Source organism: Pelmatolapia mariae, linkage group LG20 (genome assembly GCF_036321145.2).
Source record: "Pelmatolapia mariae isolate MD_Pm_ZW linkage group LG20, Pm_UMD_F_2, whole genome shotgun sequence".
Lineage (NCBI taxonomy): Eukaryota > Metazoa > Chordata > Actinopteri > Cichliformes > Cichlidae > Pelmatolapia > Pelmatolapia mariae.
The window spans coordinates 22,314,839-22,335,144 of record NC_086244.1 but is presented as its reverse complement, the minus strand read 5'-3'; the positions used below and the strand labels follow the sequence as shown (position 1 = coordinate 22,335,144).

The following is a 20,306-nucleotide window of genomic DNA, read 5'->3' as shown; positions in this document are numbered from 1 at the left end:
CAAACAAAACACAGGGACGGTTTAACAGCAGGGCTCCTGGTTTCAAATGGCGCTCACTGCAGAGCCAAATGGGCCTGTGTGGTTAGAGTTAGGGTGGGGATGGGGCTTGCCCTAGAGGTGGAACTAAGCCAATGTCATGTGCAGTGAGCAGCCTCTCGCTGAAGTAGCCTCTTTATAAATGTGACTTCACTATTTGCTAAGAGATCATTACTTTACTAATTCATATCTACATAGCAAAGAGCCATGTGCTGCTGTATCAGTATTCATAATCTCATTTATTGAACCTTTAAGAATACTGCAGTAACAATAATGACATCAGCTGTAGCTTGGGGTTAGTGCTAATTAGTATATAGCTTGCTAACACATCAATCTAAGATGATTAACTTGGAAACATTAAAGCCTGCCATTTTGCTCTTGAGGATGCTCACTAGTTGACATTAGCTTTTAGCCAAAGCGTTATTATACTAATCAACAAGGATAAAATAAAAAAATTTATCCAATTTCTTCTTGCTGTGATATTGTAATCAACATTTTTCACAATTTCCAACATTTATACACCAATTATTAATTTATTGATTGGTAAGTGATGCCAACCTTAGCTAGTTAGTTTAGACTAAAAAAATATTGGAAACTGAAAAGTTATAAAACTAATAAGAAACTGTTTTATTTAGATGCAGCAATCCACATCTTTCACCCTTGCACATGCACTTCTGCTCTCCATGCTGACAAATGTGAGGAAATATAAAAAAATAAATAACAAGAGGAAGCAAAAATGACTCAGTGAACTAATTATGCACGTCATGCTAAGACTGTAAGCATCCAGGTGACTCAGGCATTAATCATCATTCGGTTTATCACATAACTGGCATGCACAAAGCTGCTGCCACAATGTCATCCTGAGATGACTACAGATGCATCTAATTTGCTGTCTGTGTATAAATTCTGCTCCGCTTCGCTATAACACTTTTTTTTCCTCCATCTGAGTGTGATGGAGCAGATAAAATCAGATCCCCAAAGAAGCCCCAAACATTTTCCATTTTATGAAAACTGTTACAAATGGAATTTGATTAACTTTGCATGAATCTCCTGCTACACTCTTTTTTTTTTCTTTGTTACATCCAATTTTAAAAGTCACTCAGCTCGCTGTGAGAGAAACTGCTTGTCAGGTAATGAAGACACAGTTAGTCATCGATGGCCACCCACAGTCTCTTCCAATCCCAAAGCTATGATGAGATGCAGCATCGCTGACACTGCTGGTGCTCCTGGTCAATACCCTGCATGCACAGTGGTGTTCATTAGGACTTTGTTATGAATTTCACCATCGATATTACATCGACTTGAACTAATGAACAACTTTCTCACCGAGATGCTCACAATTACATTCTGCCTGCCTGAAAGCTCTTCTGTGTCACAAATGTGTTTGATTTCCGCTTTGATTTGTCCTCATTTATCTGAATTTTTTTGATCTCCCAGAATTATCGTTTAGTAAACAATAGAGTTAGATACAGCACAAGCATCCAATTTCCCAGAAATGAATGAGAACACCATTAGTTATAATAGTGCCACATAGCGCTCAGTGAATGATGTTGCTGAATTAATTTTTCTCTTCAAGTATTTATAATGTTTGTTCAGAAATCCATGAGCTAGAAACAATAGTGTATGCATGAGCATATGTGTGGTAGGGAGGAAATGTTACAGACACAAAAATAATTAAGAATCATATTTTCTGAATTCTGTTCTCTCCCAGAGCAGCACTGAACGATCTCGGACAACCAGAGAACGAGTGCTGGCCTTCGCTTGACTGTGTGACCAGCGAATGAGCCTTGTTCATGCGTCTCCCTGAGTGCCACTCCCACATCACCATGAACTGTGAGCAGGACTTTGGCGACGGGGGCTTGGGAGTGACCCTCACACTACGACTGCTCATGCATGGAAAGGTTGTTTATGAATGAATGCACGCATGCTTCAGCACTCAAGGCATTTTCAAGCACAAGATTTGTCACAGCCTCACACATCACAGTCATGTGAAAAAGAAAAAGCTTTCGCAGGATTATGTGATAGGCAGGCCTGCGAAAAACTAAGCACACCCTCACTGCTTCCACGGGAATTAAGAGGGCAAACAGCAGCCAGGCACTGATAATCAAATGCATTTGATTAATTGATTATGACAAAGAGTGAGCACCTCTATAAAAGCACAAGTTCTGGCAGCTTGCTGGCCTCCAGGATTCAGCTGCGTGTTAACACAATACCACAGTCTTTACAGGAGTGGGCGTCCCAGCAAATTCACCCTAAAGTCAGGCCGTGCAATGCTTAGAGAAACTACAAGCCACATATGTCAAGAACCAAACAAAGCCTACAAGCACAAACATGATGACCAGGTCCTGCAGTCACAGGAACTGGCCATCTTGGAGTCACTGACAGTCAAGGTGGTTTCAAAGAGTGAAACAGAGGCCGTTAAAGCTTGGCCGAAACGGGGTCACAACGAAATGGCTGGAAAAAAAATCAAGGTGTTTCAATGAAAATAATGCCAAAAATCCTAAACAAATAAAGTCACACAGAAAACGATTACTTTAAGTTATTGCTGCTAAAGGTGATTCTACAAGGTACTGAACAATGGGGTGTACTTAGTTTTTCACAGGTGCACATAGAGTCCTGTGAAAATGTTCTTTTTCACAATCATACATGCTAAAAATAAACAGTTACTATGAGGGTGATCAGTTTTTGCCTTTTCCCTGTTTTCTATTTATGCTCTATCATCTTCGTCTCTTTGCATTCAGGAGGTTGGCAGCATCATAGGAAAGGTGAGAATTCCTATATTTAATTCTACCCGTAAACATACATGCATATATAAAGGTAATAATCATTAAAAAACCCAGTGATTTAAAATATATGGGTGATGTTTTGCTCTTATATAACTCAGTAGCCATTTTCCATCATTCAAAGCATCTGCAGAATAATTTCCCTCTGCCTTGATTTTGTTTTGAATCACCAGAACACAAAGCTCTGTAACAAAGACTTGCTGTTCTGAATATTCCCATCCTAAATGTAATTGTCTTCAACCAACCCTCTTAAGACCTCCCCCACCTTTCACAAAGCACCATAGTAATCCATCAAACAAAAACATTAGAGCACCGACTGCAAGCCTCCTGTTGAAACTGAGCTCCAAAGACATAGTGCATTACAGTTGGCCCCTTGTGGGCACTTTTAGTGTCTGCTAGGAAATGCCTATTGAGACTGTGTTGCTTCAGTAGCCCCTACTATCAAGCCTTCTGCACCTACAAAAGGCATCACAATGGATGAAAGAAGAAAAATAGAGGAATATAGAAAACTGTGAAGTGCTGGAAAGAATGATTTTACAATGGATGTGCGATGCATTGCTAAAGTTGATATTTCAGAAAACAGAAAATGTAAAAAAGGAAGGGGGTGAAAGCGTTTGAGTATGGGGCATACTGTGCACCTCGACAGAGTGGGAGGCACTTTGTCTGAAGTACTCGGGCTAATAAGTTGTCTAAATAATAACTGCTCCACCCTCCAGCCTTTTTTTCCCCTTCCTATCTCTTTGGGAAAACCTCTCATCCTTTTCCCATCAATAGAACACCAACAGCATAGTCACAATAGAGTCCAAGTAATACGTTTCCCGAGATCATAAACAACAGTGTTTGCCGAGGTGTGAGATGACATTGCTTTTGGTACTGGTGAAAGAAAGTGGTCGTCAGTTGCTGCACGAAAGTGTGAACAGAGGTATGACAGGTTGGATGGAGTTTAGCCAAAATAAAATAGCAGAGGGGAGACGAAGCAATCAAAAAATCAGCGGAGGATGTGCTGCAGTGTGACACAAGTCTGACAAAATGTTATTGTCGCTGGCAGGAGTTCTTCACACGTGCTGCGAGCACAGCCATTACAGCAGGTGTACATTTCCTTCATATGCTCACATGCTGTATATTTGATATGTTTTTGCAAAATTGTTGCAAATGACAACATCGCTGCATACACTGCAGACTGAAGCCTTATCAATACTTTTTTTTTTTCTGAGCAATTTCCGTCTAACGTGGTTAGAAATGGCAGATTTTGCCTAACAATGTGATGTAACTGTTTGGTGAACTGAAGCACATTTGCATCTGTTTAAAGCTGTACTTCGTTTTGTCTTTTTTCAGAAAGGAGAGACTGTGAAACGAATACGGGAAGAGGTACAGTGTCCATGATTTCGATCACCATTCAGACACCATTCATTAGAATTGTTTAGCATTCTGCTTTGTTAATTATTATGTTTTTGTGTCATTTGAGACTAGTGAATGCAGCTTCTCTGATGTGACTAACTGTTACCGTGCGCCACTTTGTTCCTATCTTTTACATCAAGACATGAAGCCACTAGATCTCTGTTATTTTAGGCCCTCAGTATGTTGATCTCCAGAGAAAACATAATTTAATCTCAAGAGGCTGTCTAATACTGGTCAGGCTTTCTGGCAGTTGCATGTAATAATAATACAGCTCAGTTCTCTCTCCTTGTTTTGGAGGTTTGAGTCTGAAAAGCATACAGAACAGGTGCATTGTCCGAATTGCCTTTTGGGCAATAACAGCACCTTTTCAATTTAAATCCTCCCTCTCTTCCCTTCACTGCACCTCATCTAGCTGCTCTCTCTCTCTCAATTTTCTTTTCTATTTCTTTTTCCTGCTTAAAACAACTTCCTTTTTTCTATGTCTGCTCCTCAATTCCCTCTTTATAAATCTCAAGAGTGCAGCCAAACTAATGCGGCTTGGATAACTCTTTGTATTAGAAAGTAATTAGGCTGACACTTTACAGCACATTTGATTCTTTCTCTTGCTGCTAAGGTTTTATGTCGTACTTTATGAGGCATACGGATAAACAGAAGAATAGTGAGGTCATGGGACAAGACAGCTCGGCAGAGCTGCCGGACAAACCTCTCACTAGTGGTAGTCATCCATTCATCCATCCATCTAGCTTGGCAGTTCTGGCCTTTTGTTACTTCCCAATTATATGAGCCTCATCCTGTCAGTCCTCACTGGGCCTTACAGTCACAGTGGGGGGAATGAGTCAGTGGGCTGACTGGAGAAAATGTCCCAGAGGTCAGAACACAGTCCTGTGTCCGCTCATGTGACTTTACCCAGAAATGCCAGCATACAAAATGGAAGAAGACGAGGGCAGAAACAGCGTCATCTTCTCATGTCACTGTTATGTCATTATCACTCGACTTTCTCTAAAATTATGAGCTGTACTGCCACTTTAGAACAAACCAAGAACAACGAGCTGAAATTTGGGGAAATGTGTATCATATTTTTAGTTGTCAAGAGTAAGAAAAGAGGAAGGATATGTTATTTGTGTTTGTATGTTAACTATGGGGAGACAACGACCAAAGGTAAAAAGTTCAGCATTTTTTGCACTTTATTTTATGTATTACATAAATGGGACACAGTGTGCTACAGGCATTCGCTAGGCCAGCTCTATCTTCCCTGTTTCCAATAAATTTGTGAGAAGATTAGCGTCAAAAAGTGAAAATGGGGCAATCACTAAAGTGTCTCCAGGCTGTCCAAAAAGCTGGAACAGGCCTGTTCCTCTTCACAAGTTACACTACGCTAAGTTACCATGACTACATATATAACCTTAAATATAGCATCGCACCTCCAACAGTTATACAGAACAAATGCAAAATGACTTATTTTCCAACTATTCCTTTACTGAAATTTAAATAACCTGCTGACTTCTGGTTCAACAGAGCAGTGCACGAGTCAACATTTCAGAGGGATCCTGTCCTGAAAGGATCATCACCATCACGGGCTCCACAGACAGCGTCTTCAGAGCTTTTACCATGATCACATACAAACTGGAGGAGGTATTTTTACTTCACTTTTATTTATATACTGCTGAGTTATAGCAATCATTTTCTTAAGGAGTTTTAGTATATAATATATTACAAGTGAGCAAGCTGTTGGCAAAACAGGAAGAAACCTCTGGGAGAACCACTCAAAGGGACAGCCGTAACTGGTTGGAGTGAGGGCAAAGAAAAGATTTGAAGAAGCGCAAAGAGAAAAAACAAAAAACTGGACAAAACATAAACTACGGGAGAGAGAAGACAAAGCTATGATATGCAGTTGCAGCTTATAGACACAGGGAGAGGAGGAGAATCTTCAGTGCATCGTGGGAAGTCTCCCAGCAGTCTTAGCAGCAGGGAATTTTACAGACAATGAGCCGGCTCTCTGACAGCCAAGTGCTCTGTTGGGGTAATACAGCACTATGTATATATTAAGAGGTTTGTAAGCTAAAATGAGGCCTGTTATTCATTGCTGTGACACTCAGGTGAAATGAGCTTATGTATTTATTTTACAATAGTTGCATGCATATGAAGGTTTGTCATGTAGGAGACCAATCTAAAATCAGAAAATGTGTGCAGTTTGCCTTTTGAAGTTGTCTAATTCTTAGTGAAGCCATAACATCTTGTTTGTTGAACCTGGAAAAAGTGAAAGAAGCCATTTTGCCACATTAGTACAAGAAATCATTTCCTGTGCTTCATCTCTGCTTTACCACTAATGTGCTTTTATCGCTATCGATTATACTCTAAACTGCAGTGATGGAAGGAAAAAAAAAACCTGACTATATTGCATAGCTCTTGATGTGCTTTCATATTAGATTACTCTGCAGATGAAAATTTTGAATAGGTGGATGTAACTGCTGTTGCGAAACCATTCAGACCTTTGCAAGAATGTCATTATAAATGACGTGCAGCAAGCTGTTGGATTACATCTATCATTTTTATTTCTTTCCTGTTATTTTCTTTATGCTTTTCTGGAGTGCTATGAACCGTCCGGGTACTAAAAGAGGAAAATGTTACTAATTTGTACTCATTAATGAGAATGTGTCGTACACTTCTCGTCATCTATAGGTGAGTTACGGCAGTTTCTTCATGCTATTAATCCCCAAGGTGGCTGTCTATCACAGTGCTAATTAATATGGTGGAATGAGAGCCGCCTTCGCTGTGATTTAGCGTCACAGCAGATACGAGGAACGGAACAGGTGCTCTCTGCTCAGGTCGGCAGCCTTCAGTAAACATACTCTGGCTGGGAGCACAGTGCAGTATTCATTAAAGATCTTTCACACTCACCCTGAAACGCCTGAGTTTCCATGGCAACATGTTGGCTGACCCACTGTGCACTGCTTCCACCATAGCTGAGTTATTGTATGTCTGACACTTTTAATTAAAACCAAAGGGAAATAGTATAAATTTGGGGCACTGACTATTAGTATACGCTTTTGTTTCTGTCTCAACAGTTTGTGATTACAGAGCGGCTCGACCTCACTCATTTCCAGTTTGGCTGTTGATCAGTTGTGTGAGTTTTATGCTCACGTGATTTATAGCTCATGTTTTCCCCAGCTGCTGCCACATTTATGCAAATGCAGTGATCTAATGATCAGGAAATTCGCTACACTTTCATACATGTAATTTGTTTTCAGGTGTTGAAGCACAGCATGCATAAAAGCCACATAATCTCTCTGTATTAGAGCCCTTACCCCACCAGCAGCACAATATGCTTTGGGGATTTAAGCTGAGGAACCCTTTGTGTGAGCGGCGCTTGTATAACCAGCCATCTTAATTCCACCAATTTTGCTTTAAGAGCCTCTCTTCTCTATGGAAAGTATCAAAACGTTCACACTTGTTAAGATGTGGCTCGTATTTTTAGATCAAATCAAGAGAATGACGCCAAGAGTCTTGTGATTGTACAGATGAGCCATGTGTGCATCTTCTAATGAGACGAGACGTCAGTGAGCCCGATCTGCCTTGATAAATATAGACGCGGAGCAGAGATTCACAAGAGGCACACCAGAATATGCTTTTCAAATTTTAAAGTTGAGCGATATTAGACATATTATACAATTTCCTTCATGAGTAAAATCCCATAAGGCTACACACACTTGCTGTCCCCTTTTACGGCAAACTCTGCTGATTTTACAGACTGGCCCGAGTGCAAACCATTCAAGTCGAGCTGCATGTTTTGCATTCTGTCAGATTTGCTGTTGGTTGAACTCTGATGGGAAGCATATTTACATTTCAAAGCTTCACAGAGAGACACTGTTCATTAATTAAAACCTCGATCTCCACCCACAGCAGATCAGATGGATGTTTTGCTACCTGCACTGTAAAAACACTCATCAACTCAGTCTCAAAATCCAGTTTCTGCTCAGTTTCAAAGCAACGTATGTTGATAAGAAAGGCATATGAACGCATTTACTCTAAAAGTTTAAATGTTTAACTTTGGCTTGTTATACAGGTGATATTATTTCCTTAAGGAAACAACTGAGATGTCATCTACAGAAAGGAAAGGAAATGGGGATGTATGGAAGAAAAAAAGAAAAATTGCTTCAGAATTTCAAATTATTAACTCGAAATTTTAAAATAATAACCTGAACTATGTTCAAAAGTGAAGTTCTGAGGTAAATAAGGATATTTCTCAAGGAATCACAGATTTATTTTAAAACTTGAGTTTCAAGAATGCTAACTGAACAAACAAAAAAAAAGAAAAACATATCCTCACATTACATTTCCCTGAAACACGGAGCCTTTTATTAAATCTACAAAAGAAAAAACTTTTTCATGCCTAATCTAACGATTTAACTCTTTTAAAAAAGATCTCCAGGACTTTGCTCCACCCCAATACAGGAACATAGAGACGCAGAGACGGAGGTTAATAAGGTGCAGATGATGGATTGCTCTTTACTCTATCTGCCTCACACCTGACACTTCCTGTGTGGATCCCACTGGCTTTTTCTGTTGTTGGATTCCTGTTGATGCAGCAGTAATTACGTTTGGCTGCACTATAACTGGTCCAGCCCAAACCATGATTATATTGTCTGCGCTGGTGTCATAGTCTTAGACTGGGATATAATGCTAATGATGCTATGAATCCAAAACTGACTGGTAAAATGAGCTGCGTTCAGTCTCTGTCTACCTTGACCCATACTCTTAGATCCTCTCTTCCTTCTTGTGCTTTATTGTTGACTCTCAAAACCATTTTTGCTATTTTTTTAAATCTCCCTCCAGGACTTAACTGCACTGGTGGCCAACGGCACCATCAGCTCCAAGCCACCGGTTACCCTCCGGCTGGTCATCCCTGCCAGCCAGTGTGGCTCCCTCATTGGGAAGGGAGGGGCCAAGATAAAGGAGATCAGGGAGGTGAGCACCCAGAACACAAATCCAGTCCATGCTCCATGCCCACACTTCACAGAAAGGTTCATATTTGAAATATTGACAGAATGAATCTCCTAGAAAAGAAGCTGTACCTAGAAGGGAGTGATATGTTTTTCTAGATTTTTTTTCTGGTTTTTAGCAGGCTGCATAATTGCCCACATGCATTTTATATAGTAGAAACTCTAATTTAGAATTGCTGCATTTACAGTTCAAGTATGATACTTCAATAAGAACAGATACATGGCGATCAAATTTATCCTGTGTGTGTAATTAGCTGCAACTGGTGATAACAGGTTGGCATATTTAATGAAAAAAACATTATAGTTGGAATTTCTATTTTATCTATTTTCTGCTAATTAGCAATAAACACAGAGCAACTGAGGCTGATAAGAATCTGAGGAGCTGTCAGGCAAAGGCAAACAGCCAAAAGCTGTAAATTATTGGCAAAAAATTTGATCTGTTTTTTAACATTTTTTTAATAATTGTTTCTGCTACTTTATCATTTTCTTAAATAAGGTGTAAAAATTTGTGGCGTTTTCACAAATAATAAATTAGAATGGTTGTTACACTTACCAGCTGTTGCAGTTTACACAATAAACTTATTTTCTTTATTTTTGCATGCAGATAAATTTTAAATAACACAGTGTGGATATCATCTTGGAAAAGTAATGTATTTCTCAATCTGACATATAATTGAGTAAAACATATCAAAATGTTTCTCTTTCATGCATATTAATGTGTTGTGTATAAGCCACATGATGTAAATCATTTACTGTTATATCCAAAAAATTCAGGCACACCATGCATATGATATTATGCCTGCAGTAATATCATATGCATGGTATATGTTGAAGTTGTAAATAATTCAGTGTGGTAAAGAAATTATTTGCTGGACACTAGTTTTTATGAAGAGTCTACAACTTCAGAGAAATTATTGTCCTCGGTTATTTTCAGTTACAGTTTTCATACATGTATTCATAAAAGATATGTTCAGGTATTACAAACCTTTTACATAAAAGCTAAAAAAGCATTAAATATGTAGCATTTCTAAACTGTTATCAGAGGAATTGCAAATGTGTTGCATCTTGATTTGGAGGGTAATTGCATTCATATGTCAAATAAACAGCAATTTATATTCAGTTTTTACGACTAACGCCTGTGTTAACTTCACTGTGAGGATCAATTTGATATCATGAACACCAACTCAGAGAAAATGATATTAGTTACTGAAAACAATGTAGCCGACCCAGTTAGTTTTATTTGTATTCGATCATAAAACAAAATATTAGAGATACGAAATGTTCACCTTAAAATGTTCTGTGAAAACGGAGGAAGTCACCAAAGTGAAATTTTTTCTGTAGTTTAATAACAATGCATCTGATAGCTATTGGTGCGTTTCACCTAAAAACACAAGTGAACACTGTTAATATGAACTATTTACTTTTCGGGTTGTGAAGTTTGTCCATAAGTGCAGAAAACTGATGAAACAGTCAAGCCCAGATATATTTACTTAACACGACATAGGCCGTGACTCAGCAGTGACAACAGGAAAAACTCCTGACTGCATTCAGGCCCAGTTGAAACGTTAGGATTAAACGTATCAGATCCGTTGCCAGAGACATCTGACTCCTTAACTGTAGCTCTGTACCAATCTACAAATAGAATGTCGCTCATTTTAGCTTAACCTTCCCCAGTAATGGCATCCAGGTGATTTTCTGCGGTTAGATGGATTCCGCTGTCTTGTTCATCTCCTAAACTTGTTTCTGTTGTTTTGTTTGGTTGCCACAGGACCCATCAGTTACAGAGACAATGGTGATTTGTGTGTTTCAACGATCGCCTCCAGAAATAGGTCGATATCAGCAAGTGTAGATAAAGCTTAAAAAGTTTTAACTCAACCGGTACTCTTTGCCGTCAGGCATGCTGTATTAGTGATACATCAGCTACAATTAGGAGTGTGGCATCTTGTAATTTTAGAAGTGGATGTTTTATTTGTCGCGATTTGACGTTTAGCACGCCACAGTGCAGCTGGTTTTCAGTAGGGGTGGAGAAATATAATGTCAGCAAATCCAGCTCAGAGGGGGACAAAAAGAAGCTGTGGCAGTGTAATCGCAACTCACCTTATCTTTAGGATCAAGCTATGTTTTTTTTTCTAAAAACCCTATCATTTGCAGAGCACCGGAGCTCAGATACAGGTGGCAGGGGATTTGCTACCCAACTCAACTGAGCGAGGTGTGACGATATCTGGGAATCAGGACTCGGTAATCCAGTGTGTCAAGCTCATCTGCACAGTAATCCTGGAGGTAGGAAGTATACCATTCCTCTCTTTCCTCCATGCACCTTGCTGATATTTTGTCATTGCTCTGCTCCTGCAGCTCACATGCATGCTTTTATTTCATCAGCATGCTGTCTGTTATTGTCTGTTTCACTGGAGCAGAAATGAATGCATTTTTAAGCAGGATAAATCCTTAAATGCAGCACAGAAAATGCTCAGTTTCTCTATTGTTTGAACCTTCTGTAATTTGCCTCGCAAGACATTGGATAAAGTGGAAAGGTGCCTCTCTCAGGTCAGAGGACAGCGTTCTCGCAGAGGGCACTAGTCAGCTAACAGAAAACTAACAGGCCTGCAGCGAAATCTGTCCACCTTTAGACAACAGCTCTCTTGAGAAAACCGAGGAGGAGATGAGAGGAAAACAACCCCAAGCACAGTTTCACCCTGTGTGTTCATGGGAGTGCACAAGTCCTTTTTGTTTTAGCATCGCAGCTGGACCTGACTGACTAATTGCTAGTTTGATCCAGTTTTCCAGGGCTTTCTTCAAAGGCTTGCGAGTTTCATTAGGATTCTGTACCAGTGGCGCCTTGCTTTTGGCTCAAAGATTTAAATTATGCAAAGTTATACAAAAAAAAAAATTGCTGTGACTGCTCTACATTTTCAACCCCAAAACAGTATTGCCAACACTGCAGTTACTTGATAAGATATACAGTGTCATGTTCAGTGCATAATCTCCTTTTCTTTTTAGTGTTTGAAGAATTTTATCTTCAAATGTCAGTGGATGGTTGATTTATCCAGAGGGCGAACCTTAGCAAAGCCTTGAGCTCTGACACACACTAAAGCTCAAAGCTATTATCCACAAAAAGTGCTCACTAGACTACTTCATTTATTCAATGAATGACTAATATTATCAAAAGAAAAATAAGGCTGGGAATAATGTCACTGTCATTAGCAGTTTAGCTCATCATTAACTGTTATTGTGTTTTAATGTTGCAGGGAGTTTAACACCATTTGCACTTCATTTTTCAGGCTTCGGCGCCATCGCTGATTTTATTTCAGACTAGCTGTGTAAAGCTTATCCACGTCTAAAAGATTTATTCATGGTAAAAAGCTTATCTTGCATTCTCTGACCTCATGGCCTATTTTTGACTCCTTAGTCTCCCCCAAAGGGTGCAACCATCCCCTATCGACCAAGCCCCTCACCAGCTGCTCTCCTCATTGCAGGAAACCAGGTGAGAAAATAAGATTTTACCTCACACACTGGTTAACTTATCTGTGATAGAGTAGCACAGTGATTCTCAAAAGATGGGGTGAATCCACCTTTACAGATATAGTGGGTTTACTGGGGGTTATACCAGGAGTTGAATTAGCAAAGAGTTAATCAATTTGTTTCTATGGGAACAGGAAACAAATTTTCATGACTAGCAAGGTTGTCACAATGCAGGGTAGCAAGATTCAGTGCGACAGATACTTTTATCCTCTCAGTTTAACATACTAAAATGTCCTATTTAGTCTAAAACACTCATGTTATTTGAGGTGGGGGGGGGGGGCTAGAAATACTGGATCAGATTAAAATGCGACCTGATAGTGAGAAACCAGGCACAGTCTTCCATGATTCCTCGTAAATGAAATAATTGTTGTCAAGATATTTTGCTATGAGAGAAAAATGTCATCACAGTGGTGCAAGAGGAAAATTTAAGTTACTAGGATGTGTGGAAAATGAACATCTGAGTCTGAACCAAAGTGGTGAACATCTGCATTGATGGCTGCTGATAAATACAGTTTTTTAAATAAAGAATATATAATTGGAGAAACACCCTTCAACCATATTATGAGTGTTGATGTTACATAGTTTATCCACCAGAGGTGACTCTGCAAGTTTGAAGCACCGCAAACAACCAGCAGCCCAGGCGAGTAAATAAATACGTACAGATAACAAATGTTAGGGAAATCTGTTTGTGTTGCGTGTGTCTGAAAGAATAAAAATATCAGATTTTTAAATCACCAGGTATCGCTATCGGTCTTGAAATTCCTATATCTGTAACCCTCATTAACCCTACCACAAAAAGAAACGCTATTTTTTGGCACCTAGATGCTGGCTTTGTTTGTTAATCTTAAAGGTTGCCACTCTCTCTGTGCCATTATAGTCTAAGAAAAGCTGAATTAGCATTTGGGTCTGCGTTGCATGGAAATATATGATTGTTTAAAGCATAATGGTTATTGGAAAGTGTGTGGAGGAGGTGTTTCCATTCACCTCATTGTTCTTCACTTGGATGTCTTGGATCTCAGACAACCTTGGACGCTAACCCGGGTGTTGAAACAAGACTCATGCAGAGGGTCCTCAGTGGGGGATCAGTTCTTTTATGTGTGTGCATGAGGGTGGGATTGAGAAGTACTGTATATATGCTGCTGTTTGAGAAGGGACAGATACCCACCCTCCCATGGAGCGAGTCACAAGATTAGCAAGTGAGACTGGAGACCTGCCGTCTCCTCTGGCTACAGCAGCCAGATATTCTGCATAGCTGTCAGCAGTTCCTACACAGTTTGTGCAGCCACAGACTACGGTCAATTTATGGAATGGCTTTGTGTTTTTGATATTCTTCATAATAGGCTATCAAATTAAACCCGGGGCGTGATCCTGGTCGCTCTGAGATATCTTTAATGAAGGCAGTGCGGTGATAAGGGATGTTTGTATAATTTGTCAGAGGAGAAAATGAAGTGGAATAGGAAAGGGTCTGTGGATGAGTCATAGCCTATAAGCCTGTTAGGTGTGGCAAGGTGTCAGAAATGGAGCCTTGAGAGCCCATCTCAGGCCTAATTCTATAGCTAAAGCCAAAGGCAAAAAAAGAAATGTGATTTTTTTTTCTTCTCATTATTTTTGCATCATATTTACCAGTAAAGGTTTCAGCTGGTAAGCACAGACACCCACGAGTCATCACTGTCAATTCAAAAACAATGGGAGAACTTGCAAAACATGAAATATTTGGGTAATAAGCTCCAGGACATATTTTTATTTTTTGCTCGTCTCCTTTTCTCTTGTGTTTTTGTAGGTGTTTGAGGCATCAGAATTTGCACCCCACCCTCTGTACTCAGTCGCACAGGGTGGCCTGGACCTCCAGCAGGTAACTGGGCAATAATAAGAACAGAAAAAAAATCTCTCCAGGATTCAAACACTGGTCTTGGATTCCAATGTGGAGCGCACAAATTAGTGTCAGGGCTGCGATGGTCTGCGTGGTGAGTGAGCAGAGGGGTTGTGTGGTATGCCCAGAGTTACACACTCCATCATATGGCATGAGGTATTAAAAACAACAGCTGAGTGTAAGCTGCAGCTATTGTTCTGGCCTGTCATAAGAGATATAACCCCTCCTGAAACACGATGCCATCACACACAGCACCACCACCTCCACCACAGCTCTGCCATCTCTTTTTTAGTCCTGCCTCTCTCTGCTCCAGAAACATTGCGGCTTTAGGAATATTCCTCCCATGACAGCAGTAGCAGATACTGTCATGTCAGAAAGGAAACAATAACCTTTGACAAAAAAGCCCTAGACTTAAACAAAATCTAACTGTGGCTCATGAAATATAAAGAGTTCCCAATTGAAATGACTTGTGCTCTAGCTGGTAGGATTATTGCAGTGAATTTGTGGTTTGTGTATGCTTTCCTATATAAATAGAGCCTCTAATGTATTGATGCATTGTAAAGATGAGCTCGCCTCTCCAGTTTATGACCTTATAGGATGAACTGGTAATAGCAGCCAGACCGCTGGCGTCAGGCAGAATCGAGTTAAGCTAAGTGCTGTCTGGTCGAGCCGTAACTATACTGAGGGAGGGCTGCACAGCACCCCATAGATGGATGGATGGATAGATAGATAGATAGATAGATAGATAGATAGATAGATAGATAGATAGATAGATGAAAATGGGAAGAAGAAAGCTTTACACTGGTGAAATATTAATGATCATATGTTATTATTTCAGTTGGTTAGGGTTGACTTTTACATTTAGTATTGTTAGGATTTCACAAAAAATATTTCTATAAGAAATACTTGGGTTTAGCTAATTGTCTAAAGGATCACTTCACACAAATCAAGTAAAAAAAAGAATTTTAATTTTGACTTTCAGTGGTTATCTTCCATATACGTTTTCTTGTCCTAGTTTTAAGACATTTCAGGTTTCGGGTGCCTGTTATCACACTGCTGCAATGTAGACAAAAGGAATCTTTGTCCAGTTTAAAGCAGTTAAACCATTGCCTTTAACCCTAATCTTCTATTTGAGGTCCCAGAGCTCAAAAACACACTTAATTTTAAAAGCTTTCCTGACATGTCTCAGTAGTGTTGCTAAAAAAAATAAAAAATAATGCCGTACTTCTGTTTCTCAGAGAGCCCAGCTGTAAAATCTAGTTATAATGCAGATTTTCTTTAAAACTTTATTGGAGTTGACATGAGTGTTTACGGCGTAATCTTTCCTCAAAATTAAACTACTCTGTTTAAATTTCCTGTAATATGCAATCGCTAGTTCATGAGACTTTGCTGGAGGTTTGCCAGCACGTCGGGATACTGTCGTTTTTTGTCTGTAAATGGCTTTTTGGCAACCAAAGTAGATTATATTTTAGATTGCATTTGTTTAGAAATGTCCTCTCATAATGAGTAAAACATTCATTCATATTCCTTTTTTGTTTATAATAATGCCCACTGGTCATTTTGTCTCTTTCACAAAATGTGCAAGCCAAGATTGTGGCAATGAGAAGGTTCCACTTCAGTATTTTGCTTCATATTGGGTTTTAATACATTCAAAAGAGAGGGTGGAAAAACTAGTTTTATTAGGAGAGCAGTGGAGACTGAAAAAGCCAAACAATGAAGAGGTAAAGGCAATCTCAGCTAGGTCCAAGGCTTTAGAAGTCTTGTATTTCTTAACTCTGTGTCAGTTTCTCACAATAGTCTACGACAATTTTTAACATAAATGATTAAAACTGATGAAGTAGTCCTTATGTAATCCTGTGGACTACCAAGAGTAAAGGTACACTGCCCATATAGATATGTCCTGATGAATGTTTTATAAGTCATCTTAATGCACTGAGCACCACAAGTCAAATCCTACTGGCCTCCTTAGTACTGGGATGCAGGTAGACGTCTCAGGAGTAGATATTTCTAAACGTGGGCAAACAAAACAAAAATCAGAAAGTCCCCAAAGGAAAGCACTGCACTGTCATCCACCAAGGTCAGTGGCTGGTATCCTACATTTAATGGCTTCTTTGTTTGTTCATTCTTCACCATCTTTCAGGATCTTTGGCCGAGCATTTTTATGTGATTTTCTTGACAAACAGACAAATTATATTGCTCATGATGGATGCAGAGTGTTTGCATTGCTTGAATCAATACAAGTGAATATAGTTTTTTGGTTTTTTTGGTAAAAGTGCGATCAGTTGGTTCTCTTATTATCATTTAATTTTACTTATCAGAAAAAGGCACGCATTGACAGCGAAGCACTTCCATTAAGTGGCTGCAGATTTATTGCTTGTGTGCGACGTTTTTATTGCTGTAATTTACCTAATGTACGATGCTCTTTTTCAGGCCTACACTTTGCAAAACCAATATGGCATTCCACACTCAGAGGTATGACCATTTGATGGATGTGTTAAAAATTTAATATTACATGAATGGTTTATGGTTTTGTGTACAATCAAGTTCTTCCTCTTTGTTTTAAAGCTGGCCAAGCTACATCAGCTCTCAGTGCAGCAAGGCCTGAGTCCTATTGCCCAGCCTGCTTCAGCTGTCATACCCGGTGTGTATTGCAGGCATTTTAATCATTGCTTTCTTAATTTCAGATTGCTAACCTGTGTTTAGACATCAGAAATAAATGCCAGCTGTTTTTATCTGCGCTGATTGTGAGCTTTTGTCAATCAGAAGCGAGGAGAGGGGGGGCTTTGTAGCTTTCTTGTATCTCCTAGTGTGAGAGAGAAACTATTAAGTGAAACGATATGTTGTGCGCAGTCAGAGAACTAGGGGAAAGAAAAGAATGAGAACCGTGTTAAGCATCAGCCCATTAAAATGGAAATTAAATGCTTTACTATATCTGGCAGTTTGCAGCTGAAAGGGTTTCTCCTCTATCTCAATGGTGTTTTTGTATGGCTCTGCTAACTAAAAGAGCCGAATGATATTTCAATTCAGTTGTATTCAGTTGATGCGTGTATTTTCTCTCTTATCAGGCATGGACTCAAACTCTCAGACGTCTCAGGAGCTGCTTATTCCCAATGATGTAAGGAAAAGCAAGTCGATCTTTGTGTTTTTGTTCTTTATGTTGTTTATATTGTCCCATTTGAGCGACAGCAAAAACAACAGGAAGCCGACGCTCAGCTCACATGTACGCAGCACCGAAGCAGGTGACTGGCTGCGACTGCAAAGACATCTGGCGTGACTTCAAAAGAGACGAGAGACATGCTTACGACTTACTAATTATCCGCGTTATTTTAACCTCGGACTAACCCAAGGTTAAAGGGATTTTGAGCTGATATGGATCCTTTCGCATTATTGTCTGGGCTGCAGTTGCAATGTCTTAGAGGGACTCCCGTGAGTGTTCAGTAAATCCTCTCATGTTCCCTGACCTACTTAGAAGCTGTCTGCTGTCAAAACAGCCAATAAGGAAACAGACAAAGATCCTTTCCCTCTCCACTTAGCCTCCACCAGGGTTTGATGAAATGCCTCTCCAATCTGAGAGATGAAAATGCAAGACACACATTTATCTTTAAATTCACTATTAGTTTGGTCATTTTGGTCAGATGGCCTGCTCTGGGATATTTGTGCGTGTGCGTGCGTGTGTGTGTGTGTGTGGGTGGGGTGGGGTTGAAAGTTGAAATTGTAATGAGGTCATTTATAATTGAACATTTAATTATCCTGAAGCATGATTATTCACAATAATGAAATGTTGCTCTGAAAATTCAACCATAAGGCTGGAGTTTAAATTTCTTTAAAAAAAAAGGTGCTGGTGAAGTGACTGAAGCAGGAATAAAACAGTCTTTGGACCATAGAGTAATAAAAGCTACTGAGTATTTAGCCACATGGCGGTGTCTAAATACTCCTCTAGGTGTGTGTTTTGGCAATAAAAAAGGGAATAAAAATAACTTTAACTCTGCTGTCTTTGTTGAAAACAAGAAAAAAGGAAGAACTGGACTGGTTACTCAAGGGTTCGCTTAACTGTGTAGGATATAGCCACATCCCTGAAACAACATTTCTAAAATGCCTGAAGGCATTTCTTCCCCCCTGTAAACCCCCAGCATGGCGAGCAGCACAATGCATCAGAGGTATGAGGGAGTCCAGTGCTATACGTGACAGGGACAGCTGTAAGCTCCAACCATTGTTCCAGAAGAGAGGACTTACAGCTATGACTGAGCCTCTTCAGCCCAGGCCGGCCACACTCCGGCCTCACAATCCTGCTCTGTGCTCGCACACTGAACGCCGAAGGAGAGTTGCACGCACACACAGATGTATTCAGAAACTGCTTACACCCAGTCAGCAGTATACTGTAGTTGTGCGGTGGAAGGAAGATTTAGCCAGAAGAAAAATGGCTGCACCTTTGCCATCCCATCCCTCTTCTTGTGTCCTTTCAAACGACTGCCTCAGCAGTAAACCAACAAAATATAGGCCACTTACAAGTGAGGACGACGAGCATTGTGTAACATTACTGTTTATTAAAATAACAGCTTTTAAAAAAGCCCAAAAGTTTAATTATCAGATTTTTTTTTGTTCTTTTTTTCCAGTTTGTTCACACAAAGATGTGTGTGGGCGAGCTGGTGTAAAAGGCCCATGATTTTTAGTCTCAGTGGGGTAGAGATGTTATCTGTGATTTGAGCTCTGTAGGGAGCATTGTTTCTAGAGTTGCTCTCTAGGCTGGCCACTCTCTGTGTATCTCTCCCCTTCTAAATAAACTGCGGAGCCAATAATAGCCAGGCAGACCAACCAGGTCGCTGTGTGACAGATCAGACATTGTGGAACAGGCTGCTTACTTCTCAGGAAAGGAATGTAAAATGGAGGGAGGACATTGTGTTAGTGTGTGTGTACGCGCGCGCGTGTGTGTTGTGTACTTCTGCCTATACGTCAGCCACTGTTAAACTTCCTGCACACTCACTTACTACAAGTACTTCATCACTGTCTGGCCCACTCGCAATATATTTGGCAGCATAACCCTGTCGCCTGAGCCTTGACACCCTGCACTTGAGCTGTTGCCCCGAGCTTTGGCTCTGCTGAATATTGTCACTAATGGCCAAGGGTGCAGGTAATGAAAGCAAAACAAAAGTGATAATGTATTTTGGAATGCAATAAAACTCGTGTCATTGTCTAATCTGCTCTCAGCAGAGAGAACACTCAAGCCAATGGGACTGTATATTATATATTTGAGTTATTTTCCCATTATGTTTTCCATTAGTGCAGAGATGCATCTAGCTGGCGTGTGTTTGGGAAGTGATTTGTTTGGGAAGTCATCACCACTCTGAGGAATCAATAACCTTTTAGCCACTCAGATTAATGAGAGGCAAATGTGCCTTCTCTCGTCTCTTTTACCGGTGCGCACACAGTAGCAATTAAGGGAGACCCGCCAGAGGGGGGGGAGGTTTGACATGCATGATGAATGACCAATCCAGTGAAGACAAACAATGTAATTGCAATATTTGAAGTGGGCTGCATTAAGTCAGCTCAACAGCAGTGCAGTTTCATAGTGTTCCCTCTCCTTTGCCCCCTTTGTCAGAATCACTTTGATCAGCACAACAGACCCGACAGTGGAAAAACGCTGCGTTCAGTCAAATGATTTATTAAACCCCCCAGATTCTGTATATCTACGTAGTAATTAAT

General features: G+C 40.0%; 1 protein-coding gene across 2 annotated transcripts in view; it reads left to right on the top strand.

Annotated features, from left to right (window-relative positions):
* LOC134618259 (poly(rC)-binding protein 4-like) overlaps window positions 1–20,306 on the top strand; it is a 35,115-nt gene that overhangs the window by 12,297 nt on the left and 2,512 nt on the right. Inside the window, exons 2-12 of one of the 2 annotated variants that reach the window (XM_063463585.1) lie at window positions 1,753–1,937; window positions 2,778–2,801; window positions 4,155–4,187; window positions 5,733–5,849; window positions 9,051–9,182; window positions 11,369–11,497; window positions 12,624–12,698; window positions 14,517–14,588; window positions 17,037–17,078; window positions 17,172–17,247; window positions 17,672–17,721. In XM_063463585.1, the coding sequence (XP_063319655.1) occupies window positions 1,830–1,937; window positions 2,778–2,801; window positions 4,155–4,187; window positions 5,733–5,849; window positions 9,051–9,182; window positions 11,369–11,497; window positions 12,624–12,698; window positions 14,517–14,588; window positions 17,037–17,078; window positions 17,172–17,247; window positions 17,672–17,721 (858 nt within the window). In that variant the 5' untranslated portion in view covers window positions 1,753–1,829. Of the gene's footprint in view, window positions 1–1,747; window positions 1,938–2,777; window positions 2,802–4,154; window positions 4,188–5,732; window positions 5,850–9,050; window positions 9,183–11,368; window positions 11,498–12,623; window positions 12,699–14,516; window positions 14,589–17,036; window positions 17,079–17,171; window positions 17,248–17,671; window positions 17,722–20,306 lie in introns of both variants that reach the window. The other variant, XM_063463584.2, reaches the window with a different exon arrangement.